The sequence below is a fragment of the Trichechus manatus genome, unplaced genomic scaffold (assembly GCF_000243295.1).
Source record: "Trichechus manatus latirostris isolate Lorelei unplaced genomic scaffold, TriManLat1.0 scaffold00100, whole genome shotgun sequence".
NCBI classification, from domain to species: domain Eukaryota; kingdom Metazoa; phylum Chordata; class Mammalia; order Sirenia; family Trichechidae; genus Trichechus; species Trichechus manatus.
The window spans coordinates 2,219,714-2,232,275 of record NW_004444036.1 but is presented as its reverse complement, the minus strand read 5'-3'; the positions used below and the strand labels follow the sequence as shown (position 1 = coordinate 2,232,275).

The following is a 12,562-nucleotide window of genomic DNA, read 5'->3' as shown; positions in this document are numbered from 1 at the left end:
TTGTTGGAGTATAGTTTTTCATAATATTTTGTTATAATCCTTTTTATTTCAGTTGGGTCTGTTGTAATGTCCCCCATTTCATTTCTTATTTGGGTCAAACCCAAAATTTTTAAGTGAGGAAATTAAGAGTTTAGAAAAACCTCATGGCTGATGAGAATTAAACTTCATATGAAGTTTAAATACTATCAAGTCTCTCTCTCAGTGTCTGGCACTCTGGCTGGTACCATGAATTGAAGTGGTCAAGCCATGCAAAGTATACAGCGTGAAATGTTATTGTAATTTTTGAAATAGGTGATCTTATTCCTGAGAGACATCTAAAATAATTCAGAGTTGGATAAGGATATCTTTAGGTTATAAAAGCAGTCTTTTTTATTTTACACTTGATATTGCTACAAGTGTGGAATAGCTGTTAAAATAGCTTGATTGTTGCTGATACTTTGGGCCAGAAAGTTTTGAAAGAGAGCATGAAGGATGCACTTATTTTTTGTTAAAGAATCCCCTCCGCCAACCTTCTAATTTTATGGATTCTGATTATAGATGAGCTTGGGTGATTGAACTTTTCCACACTAAGGCAACTCCACCTTAATCTCATTTTGGGGAAAAAAGAAGACGACCAGACAGCTTGTATAAAGCACCATTGAACTTTAAGAGGATGTCTGAATTGTTTCACTTTTATTATATCTTTTATATATTGTTATTTTAAAAATATGCTTGAGAAAAGGAAGTCATCAGTGAGCAAGAGTTTCAGCTTAGAGTATGTCTCTACCTGGCTTTACCTTTTTTTTTTCTTATTGTACTTCAGGTGAAGGTTTACAGAACAGATAGTTTCTCATTAAACAGTAGTACACATACTGTTTTACGACATTGCTTAACAACCCCACAAAATGTCAACCCTCTCCCTTCTCGACCTTTTTTTTTTTTTTTTGGTGAAAATATACATAGCCAAAGATACACCATTTCAAAAATTTCTACATGTTCGGTGACATCGACTACACTCTTCCAATTGTGCTGCTGTTCTCACTTTAGATGAAGGTTTACAGAACAAAATAGTTTCTCATTAAACAGTTAATACACGTGTTGCCCTATGACAATGGTTAACAACCTCACAACACATCAACGCTGTCCTTACTCAACCTTGGGTTCCCTATCATCAGCTTTCCTGTCCCCTTCTGCCTTCTAGCTCTTGTCCCTGGACTGCTGTGCCTCATTAGTCCCATTTTGTTTTATGGGGCTGTCCAATCCCCAGCTGAACGGTGAACCTTGGAAGTGACTTCACCACTGAGCTAAAAGGGTGTCTGGGGGCCATACTCTCGGGGTTTCTCCAGTCTCCTTTAGGCCAGTAAATCTGGTCTTTTTTTTGTGACTTAGAATTTTGTTCTACATCCTTCTCCAGCTCTGTCCAGAACCCTCTGTTGTGATCCTGGTCAGAGCAGTCAGTGGTGGTAGCCAGGCACCATCTAGCTGTACTGGACTCAGTCTCGTGGAGGCCTTGGTAGCTGTGGTCCATTAGTCCTTTGGACTGATCCTTTCCTTGTATCCTGTTCTCTTCGTTCTCCCTTGCTTCTGAAGGGATGAGACCTGTGGAGGAATATCTTAGATGCTGGCTTTACCTTTGACAGGCAGTTTTCTGGGATGTGACTTCTAGTGAATTAGCAGTTACTTCCTTAGAACCATAATTTTAAATCTTGGATAGATGCCCACATTCTGTAGAATCAGTTGTAAGGTCTTGAAAGGCATGAATGGTCTTGTATTTTGTGCAGCGCTAGACCACTGAAACATCACAGACACTAAAATATTATTAGTGATTATTTATATACATTTTCTATTCTATTTGTTTTTGTCTTTTCCTTTTAAGGAGAAATAGATGATTAGGCCATGTTCCTTGGGTTTGGCTAGGAGTCTTCGTTCTCATCCCAGCCTTTACCACTGTGTGACCTTTTTGAGAATTTATCATGGGTGTTCCTTCTAAGCATCATGTATTAAAAAATGGGGGAGGGGTGAGTACTTCTGACTATAGAAGGACCATCCCAACCTTGTAGCTTTTTGGCAATCTTTATTTATGATCTTTTCCTGTAGTATTATAAAGACTAAATGAGGGAGAGAAAGGAGAACAAGAGGTTGTAGAAAATGTAGATCATTAAAATAATCTGTATCAGTGACTGCACTGATGACTGGTTTACTGCTTTGTTCTGCCACCGTCTTCTTTACACACTGGTTGGAGATCTAATACTAGATTGAAAAACTAGTCTGGTTCTCAAATTTTTTCTTTCCATAAAGCACTGCAGGGATAAAATTCTGTTAGACCACACACCTAAATACCTTCAGCTACCCATGATAAACCAAGAAGCACTTTCACATTAATGGGGTGAAATGATGAAAACACATTTTTTGAGTAAATTTATGTCAGAGACAAATGAGTAGAATTTGTGATTACTCTTTAAAATTTTCTTTCATTGTTTCTAGAGTTCACATGTTTAGAATCACTGTGCTGTAGCTCTCATTACATTGAGAGGAGCTGGGTTGTAATTTATATCAGAGCCATTATTACCAGGAAGTTGTCATATTTTTTATTTCCATGCTAGTAATCATGGGAAGTTTGAAATTGCTTTTTAGGAAGCATTTTTTGAGAGGTATGGAAATAAAGCCCATTTTATTCCTGAAAGTGAGTTAGCATATATATTTATGTACTAAAAAACAATTTTCCTTTTTTTTTTCCAGATGATTTCCAGTGGGACAATTACCTGAAAGAGACTGGATCTGTAAGTGCTCCTCCAGAGTATTTCAGACAGGTATGCTAAATTCTGTATATATTATAAATATTAATGTAAACTTAACTTGTTTAAGGGTGTCTGTGTGATTGTTAGGTTCTAGTAGGGTGAGTAGATAGTGGGATTGTGGTAGTGCCAGTTAGGAGCCAGATGGTCTCTTTGCATTCATTAAGAATTTACTCTGTCAGGTATACTAAGAATCCCTTATGACTGCCCATCGAGAGGGAAAGATAAACATGTAAATAAATAATTATGAGAAGTGTAATAATTCTGTCCTGGAAAGGCTCACAGAAGAGCTGCTGTCTGAGATGGTTGGAATGAAGGGAAGGATATTTAACACAGAGAGAACACCTGAAGCAAAGGCACGTGGGTGTGAAACAGCCTGAGTGTTGAGGGATGGTATGCGGTGGCTGGAGCACAGAGTGGGTAGAGGCACTAGTGTGAAAATTAGGTTAAAGATATGGGGACTTTTAAACTGTGCTGAGAAATTGGACTTTATCCTTAGGCACTGATGAGCCGCTGATTGACTTATTTCAAGGGGAATGGCTTAATCAGATTTTTATTTTAGAAAGCCACCGAAGATGCATTTTAGAGGCTGTATTTGGGTTGCCTGGAAGTGGGGAGATGAACTAGACCAGCAGAGGTTGGTGTCTTTATGCCACATGTCAAGCCAAGGAGAGGGTTTAGAGAAGATCTCTTTTTTGACCCTTGTAACCCTTACCTCGCTAACTATCTGCTGTGACTGTTACTTAAAACATTCCTCGGGAGTTCTGGTTACATAACTATTTGATTTTTCCTGTAGTTGATGCATTTTAACAAAATTTTATTTATATATATAGTCCAAGATTCCACCAGCTAATGACTTCAAAGTTGGCATGAAATTAGAAGCTCGTGACCCTCGCAATATTACTTCAGTGTGTATTGCCACAGTTGTTGGGATTACTGGTGCCAGGTTACGGTTAAGACTGGATGGTAGTGACAACCGGAATGACTTTTGGAGACTTGTTGATTCCCCGGACATACAACCTGTTGGGACATGTGAAAAGGAAGGGGACTTACTTCAGCCTCCACTGGGTAAGGATAAGCAGTTTTTAAAAGAACATATTCTTACTAATTAATATTCAGTACAAATAGTTTTAAGTGGTCTTTTAAAAATCTCTTTTCTTAGGCGTTCTTGCTAATAGATGGTCAGGTGGTTACTGTGGAGAATGCACCATGAGAGAAGAGCTCAGGACCGTATGTTGTGGAGTATCGCTTAAGTATGCATTTCACATATGTGTGCTGAAGGTTCCCCACTCCAGGGCAAGACTCACGCTAAGTCTTCAAATTTGAACTTTCAAAAGCAGCTCTACTAGATTACATTTTCAGACTCAGAAACTTTGCTGGGGAAAAAATGTGTAGCATTTGGTAACAACTTAGTTCCTCTCTCGATATTGTCCACTGAGCCACTCAGCATTTTCGCTATGGGTGAGCACAGGGAAAGGTTATGACTCCACATCCAGGCTCCAGTTTCAAACACGGGAATTTCATCACACCTACAGTGGAAAGAAATTATAGTGAGAGGGGTACCTTTCGGTACCCTTAGGTCTCTGAAAAGAGGAAGATGGAACTTTTAGCAAAGGTTTTTAAGACCCAAAGGATGTTGCTCTCAGTTTTGGCCAAGTTTTTAAAATGCAAGAAGTATGTGACTCTAGTTTTGGGCAAGATTTTTCTTTTTAAAAATTAGATGGGCTATGATATTTTGTGAAAAATAAGTAATTTATTTTATCATTATTCTGCATTCTCAGAGAATGGTAGATACTGGTTTTTATTTGGTTCTTGTTTACAATGCTGAAAATGAAAATTCTTATTATAAACTCAAAGAATGGAATTTTTTGTTTTCTATTAGTGAAAAATTCTCTGAGAACCAAAAATTTAAGATATTAATGATAACTACTCTTTCAGCAATATTTTTTATTCTATCCTTGCTCTCATTGTTAATTCTACCTAATTTGGTTTAAAACACATTTAAAAATCTAGTAGGAGCTGTGTTATTCCAAGAAGATGGTTTAGGAGTAAAGAGCATGTGTGTTTTCTGCTTTTTGCCTTCTTTCTTCATATCATTCAAGTTTTTTGTTGTTTATTTTTATAATATTTATTAAATCATACAGAATTCTGCAAGAGACGTAAGTGTAAACCTGGGACTCAGTGCTTCCCTGTCTGGATTTTATTTCTCTGTTTGGGACATGGTAATATATTTTTGCATTTTGTTTAAAGAAAATGCAGCTATTGTGATTGTCAGCATTTCAAAGACACAGCCAAATTTATGGTTATTCTCTTTTTTCCTATTTTTAGAGTTTATTTTATTAATTTAAAAAATATAAATGAAATGCATAGTAATACATTCTGATTAGTATATATTGTGGCAGTACATACTACAAAATATACAATTTTTCTTAATTTGTTCATTAGATGCTTTTATTTAAACCTTAAAGGTTATTATTTAAAAGATTTTTAAAGAGGTTTAACATACAAAAGTACACAAATCATAAGTGTAAAGCTTATAAATGAACACGCCTGTATAACTAACAGCTAAATTAGGAAATAGAACATTATCAGCACCCAGAAGCCCCCCTCCTGCTGACGCCTAATTATTACCTCCCTCTTTACAAAGGTAACCACTGTCCAGACTTCCTGACATCATAGATTAGTTTTGTCTGTTTTTGAGCTTTGTATGTGCATTTTAATCTATTTTTTTGTCTTTTAATTTATATTTGACTTTAGGCAATGATAGAATTAAGAAAAATTTTACATTAAGGAAAATTGTGGTGCATGATGGAGCAGGAGGATAAGATGGGGGTTAAGAGAAAGGCATTAGGACTAGAGAATGATTCTTATGCAGTATTCTAACCATAGGGTGGAAATCCATGCTGTGGATAAATATTTATTAGATATCAATAATAATATTGATTTATATAACAGAGTGTATAACAGATCACCCCCTTTTGATTTTTTCCAAGCAACAATTATTTTCCTGGTCTGACTATAGGGATTTTGGTACAGGCTTATTATGGGATGACTTTCTGTCTTAACTTTTCATATTTTATCCTACTGATGGACCTGTTGCCAATGATTCATGTGCCTCCCTATCTTAATGCCTCTATCCATCAGGGTGCATGGCAGGTTTTCTCCAGTTCTGACATGAAGGCAGGCCAGTACTGCATGAAACAGATTGCCCTTCCCAAAAGACAATAAAACTGGCAGACCTCTGCTCTCTGCTGCATGTGCCAGATGCTATGAACCTTATCATTACTTGGTAAAATCTCTAGGAAAGGCACCTACTGAGTCAATTTTGACCGACATCTGATAAAAATTCTAAAAGAATATCACCTTTAGTATGTGTATAGATCGTGAAAGTGAGATCTGTCTTTTTTCCTAACATTTTATGAAAAATTTCAAGCAAACAGAAAAGGTGGAAGAAATTTGCAGAGGTCACCCACATACCCACCACCTAGAGTCTACCATTATCATTTTACTATACTTGCTTTATCACTTATCTGTCCATCTGTTTGTTCCTTTGTTGATCCATGAATGCACCCTGTTTTTTAATGCATTTCAGAGTAAGTTATTGATATCAGTACACTTCCCCTAAATACTTTTAGCACACATATTCATTGACTAGAGTTTAATGTTTATTTACAGTTTTTTTTTCTTTTGAGGTAAAATTTACATACAATGCAATGCACCATTTTAAGTGTATGTTCACTGAGTTCTGACAGAAAATTGTCTTTTTCTGAAAGGAAAGAAGCCAGGGCCTCTGAGGAAAAAGAAGAGCTGGAAGTCTTTTGTAGCCTTTGCTCTGCTTATGTGGCTGTTGAAAGCTCTCCTGGGCTCTGGCTTGGATCACCCCTAATATTCTGGACCATTCCCAACATATATGTGTTTGTCGGTAAACCATACACAGTGACTTCTCTAAAATGAGAGTTTCCACTTCCACTGTAGCGTTGTTGCCAAATAGTACAGTGGAAGCAATAGAGCTGAGAGGAGGGTACATCTGCTCCTCTTTCCTATCTCCTGTGTTCTTAGATAAGAAAGTCATCCTCTACAGAAATATGATGAATGAAACCTATTTTTTATACCAGACTTGCTATAGTATCACAAGGAGGCTTTTTCATGATATCTGATTTATTTTATAAAATAGGGTACCAGATGAACGTGTCATCTTGGCCAATGTTCCTCTTACGAACACTAACTGGATCTGAAATGGCACCTGAGACACTCTTTAAGAACGTAAGAATGGTTTTATTGTTTTAATGGGGATGCTTAAATGCTTTGTCTTCTCTGACTTGGTAAAGCAAAAATGCTTTTCAAATTACTGGATTGGCAAGTCATAAAAAGGCTCAGTGATAATCACCCACTAGTCAAATGAATTAGTAGTACCCTCTTTCTTGACCTTAGATATGAAAGAGATGCTCTACTGAAAGCAATTGTTCGCTTCTATTTTTTACATAACTTTAGAAGTGACATTTCCTCTCACTTTGCTGTGTTAGTCATCCTTTTGTATGTGATATGGGAGAAAACGATGATGGGCCCAAAAGACACTTGAAAAATCACTTGGAAAGATTTGTTTCAGGAGTAAAAGAATGTTAAAAAACAGTCATCTTATCAGAAAGAGTTTGTTAATAAGAAAATACTTGCTATTTGAAAAAAGGAAAAATAGTTTACGCTCTTAAGATGTTGAAAGAGTACAATATATTAAGAAACAATGAATAAAAGCCAAGTTTTAGTTAAATTATGGGTCAGAATATTTCTCACCCTCTCTCCTGATTGTTTTTTAAATTACTTAAATTTTATTACAACTATTCATATTGGGAATGGTAAAAATTGATCACAGTTTTAAAAAGACTTTTGAAGAAGATTAAAGGCGTAAGGATGGGAAACATCAATTTGTATGACTTCTGCATTGAAAAGCAAATAAATTCTTTAAGTGTAGTTTTGAGTAGCATGAATGCTGAAGGAGTGGGCTTGCCCGACCACAAAGGGACACAGGCAAATGCAAGCCCTTTGGTCAATGTGCAAAACACATATGAGAATAGCTAATAAAAAAAAGATGTTTAGCAGTAGTCTTTATTTATTAAACACCGATTAGCCATTGGATCTATTTCACTTATCAGATTGTTTTATAGCTAGTCACATGCCACATGTCACACACATTATCAAGTTTTTCATTTTTAAAATTATGGAAGTAATTCATGTTTGTGGGAGGGGAGAATCAAACTAGACTTTGCTAGAGTGAAAAATGAATTTCCATTATTCCATTTTATTCTCTCCAAATTTAAGTTTTTTTGTTATTCTTCCAGATCTTTTCTGTGCATTTACAAACATATATGGACTTGTGTTTTCTTAAGTATAAATGGAAATATATTATACATATTGTTCTGTGATTTAGTGTTTTCCCTAAAAATATATATATATATTTTGGAAATTTTTCCATTTCATTTCATATATATTTCAGGTCATATTGTACTTTTCTGTAGTATGGATTATCAGAATTGATTTAACCCCTCCCTATAGATGGATGTTTGGAAGGATCCTTCGTGGCGCAGTGCTTGGCTGCCAACTGAAAGGTCAGCAGTTCAAACCCATCAGCCACTCCAAGGGAGAAAGCTATGGCAGCCTGCTTCCGTAAAGATTACAGCCTTGGAATCTCCATGGGGGCAATTCTCCTCTGTCCTGTAGGGTTGCTATGAGTTGGAATTGACTCGATAGCACTGGGTATAGACAGATGTTTAGGTTGTCTTCATATTTTTGTTTACATCAGTTCTACATTGAACATTCTCTTGTAGAGCTTTGTGTGTAAGTGGAATATTTCTGTTAGGTATATTCTTAGAAGTAGAATTGCTAGTTCAAAGGAAATGTGTATTTTGTGTGTTGATATATACTGTTAAATTGCTGTCCAAAAGAGCTGTTCCAAACTCTGTTCCATCATTAGTGTATAGAAATGTTCGTACCCCCACACCTTCACTAACATTGAATAGTACCAATCTTTTAAAATTTTGTGAATCTTTTTTGGGGGGTAGGAATGGGGATGGTATCCCATTGTTTTAATTTTCATTACTCTGATTCCCAGTGAAATTCAGGTGTTTTTTAATTTGTTTAATAGCCTTTTTTCCTGTAAATTACCTGATTATTATAGCCTTTGCCTGTTTTTTTTTTTAAATATTTATTGAGGGGAAATTTGCATAACAGACAGTTAATCATTTTAAAGTGTACAGTTCCATGGCACTTAGTGCTTTCACAATGTTGTGCAGCCACCATCTGTCTCTAGTTTCAAAACTTTTTCATCATCCGAGAAGAATATACTACTATTTTTCTACTGGGTTTATTTTCTTATTCTTACTGATTTGTGGGTACTTTTTCCAGGAAAGCTAGAAACTTGGCCAGGAGTTAACTTAAATCCTCACTCCTCCTTGACCTTGGCCTCTGGATAGGTAACTAATTAGGAAGTCCCACTCACTCAGCTTCCTAATTATTTTTTTGTTCAGTCTCTTCTTTCTAATCTTACCACCACTGCCCTTGCAGGCTTTCCTCTTGCCTGGACTGTTATACTAGGCCCTCGAACTGCCTCTTGTCTTGACCTTTCCATACAACTGCTAGAAATGTATATCTGACACAAAAACCATACCACATTATTCTCCTGCTTAAAAATGAAGTTCCCGGTCACACTCAGTATGAAGTATAAGTTTCTTCATATGACCAAAAAGGTCCTATGTGATCAGGTTTACAGCTGTCACACCTGCTTTGGATTTTATGTTCTAAATTGCTTATAGATAGCCTGTTCCTTTTTAGAGCTGTGCTTTGACTCATGTTGGTTTTGCCTGGCTAACTCCTGCTTCTCTGCGAGGATTCAAGTCAGGTACCTTCCCTAACTCCCCTTCTTCATTCTTACACTTCTGTAGCGCCTTGTGCATATCTCAGTCTTTTTACGTATTGGGTTATATTATTATTTTTACTATCTCTCTTACCTTCTAGAGTTCCTTTTGAGCAGTTAACATGTTTTTGTATTCTTGTTGCCTACCATAATTTCTGGTGCATACTTATTAAATAAATGAAGAAAGGATAGAGAATACAGGAAGATGAATGTATACAGAGGGAGCAGATGGGTTTGGTTTTGGACATGTGGAGGTGCCTCTGGGAAATCAGAGTAGGGATGACTACTGGGGTGTTGAAAGTAAAGGGTTTAGAACTTAGGAACAAGGTTTGTCTTAGGCACGTGGATTTGGAAGTTTTTAGCGTAAATAGTAGCTGTGGAAGCCTTGAGCATAAATGAGCTAGTCCACAGATAGATATATAGAGAGAGAGAGAAGGAGGAGAGAGAAGCGCCAAGGTTAGAACCTTGAGAAATACCCACCCACCTTTATGGGGTAGGTAAAGGGATGGGAGCAGCCCTAGCAGTAGAGGAAGGAGAAAACCAGAATAAACTGGTGTCGCTAAACCCAGTGGGGCAAAGAGTTTGAAGGATTAGAGAGTGGTTAACAGTCTCAGGTACAACTCAGCATTGCACAGTGCCTAGCCCATACCGGGTACTTACTAGAGGTCAGTTAAGAGGAAAGCTGATTCTTGATGATTTTATTTGACATAATTTGAAGTCGTCAGTTATGTTAGCAAGAGCTAAAGACCAGGTGAGAAAGTGTCCTCAGATACAGCTAAATTTGTAATTGTAGGGGCAGGATATTTGATAGAATTTATTCCTGATGGTCTCAGTTTACTCTGTGAAATAGACAACTGACAAAAGGTGGAGGTGAAGATGATTCATACATAGATTAAAGAATCTATTGAGGGTCTATTATGTTCCAACACTGAGGCAGTGAACTTATTCTCTGGTTGGGGAGAAAGTTAACAAATAAATAATAAACATGTAATGAACATAGATTATCAGTCTTAAGGAGAATGGTAGAGGTTTGGAATAGCTATTGTATGGGATGGGAGAAACCGGCTTAGGGACACATGACCATATTTTGGAGGCCTCAGCTAAGGTGAAAGACTGAAAATGTGTGGCACTACATGTAATAAGAATGTATAACTTTTCTCCAGCGGTGCTCAACAGCTAAGGGTAAATAGGTAAAGTGGATGGTGATACTGAACTAAGGTTTGCAGATAACAGGTCAAGGACAAGGGAATAAGTTGGTTTGGGGTGCTGAGAAGAAAGTAGTGAAATGATATTCTGTAACCTGGACATGAAAGGGCATAGTAGAAAGAGTGTTTGGTCCTCTTTATTCTACATCAGTGGTTCTCAGCAGGGGAGAAGGAGGCGAAGAGGGGATTTGTCCCCCAGGGGATATTTTGGTTGTCACAACTGGGGCAAGGTGCTACTGGCACCTAGTGGGTAGAAGCTAGGAATGCTGCTAACCAACCTGCAATGCACAGGGCAGCCCCCCACAACAAAGAATTATGCAATCCAAAAGTCAGTATTGCCAAGGTTGAGAAATCCTGATCTATATCAGTCCCTGACGATTTCATCTAATTTCCTGGCTTTAAATACAATTTATATGCAGATGACTTCCAAATTTGTATTTCTAATCCAGACCTCTTGTTCCCCAACTTAGACTTGTATATCCAGCTATGTACTCAACATCTCCATTTAGATGTCTAACAGACATCTCAAACTGCTCTACCTGCAGCCTTCCCTGTATCAGGCAGTGACAACTCTCCTTCCAGTTGCTCAGGCCAAAAACCTTGGTGCTTATTTCTTTCACATCCGACATCCAGTCCATAAGGAAATACTGTTGGCTCTATCTTCAGAATATATCCAAAATCTGATCACTTCTCACCATCTCCATTGCTATCACTCTAGTATAAGCTCCCTTCATCCCTCACCTGGATTACTGCAGTAGCCTCCTCATTGGTCTCTTTATTTATTAATTATCCTACAGTCAACTGTAAACACAGAAGCCAGAGTATTCCTTTTAAAACATAAGCCAGATTATATCACTTCTCTGCTCAGAACCCTCCAGAGGCCTCCCATTTTACTCAGAGTAAAAGTCAGAGTCCTTACAATGGCCTCCAAAACTCTACATTATATATAAGGTTGGCATTTTAGATAGGATGGCCAGGAGGGTTTCACTGAGAAGATGCCATTTCAGTGGAGATCTGAAGGAAGGGAGAAAATGAACCTTAAGGCTATGAGGGTAAGAATATTTCTGGCAGAGGGGTAACGCAGACATTGCTGAGACTGTCTTTAGGGTTGGTGGAAAATGAGAAGAAATGGTCTTTAAGGAGAACCATATGCAGGTAAACAAGGAGGGAGGTTAAAAGGACATTCTTTAATAGCTACCTTCTAGAATAGAACCATTTTTGTTTTTAAGAAAAGGGAACGATCCCTTGTTTATTTTATCTATTCCATTTGCATATTATATCTTTGTGTTCAGGAAGTCATTCAAGAACTGATGATGATGAGAATGTTCATAGGGTACAAACCTAATTCTTTAAAAACGTTTAAAAGCAACTTTATATCATTACCATTTGTAGACAGCAGGGGGAACCATTTTGTCAATTATCTAAATCTGGAGGTAGCTGGTTTTGAGATAAAGCCCTTCCATTTATTATGTTTGGAAAAAACAGTTCCTATGATTTTTTTTTAAATAAAAATGAGTTTTCTTTCATATTTAATTATATGTGTCTATTAATATAAGTAAATTTGATAGCGTATTCATGAAATTTAGAATAATTAAAAGTGAAGAGGACTTGAAGCACTTACTGATGAAGATCAAAGACTACAGCCTTCAGTATGGATTACACCTCAACATAAAGAAAAC

The 12,562-nt window shown here is 37.0% G+C and overlaps 1 protein-coding gene across 1 annotated transcript in view; it reads left to right on the top strand.

Annotated features, from left to right (window-relative positions):
* SCML2 (Scm polycomb group protein like 2) overlaps positions 1–12,562 on the top strand; it is an 85,914-nt gene that overhangs the window by 7,323 nt on the left and 66,029 nt on the right. Inside the window, exons 2-4 of the mRNA XM_023737252.1 lie at positions 2,719–2,789; positions 3,608–3,842; positions 6,949–7,037. Of these exons, the coding sequence (XP_023593020.1) occupies positions 3,644–3,842; positions 6,949–7,037 (288 nt within the window). The 5' untranslated portion in view covers positions 2,719–2,789; positions 3,608–3,643. The remainder of the gene's footprint in view (positions 1–2,718; positions 2,790–3,607; positions 3,843–6,948; positions 7,038–12,562) is intronic.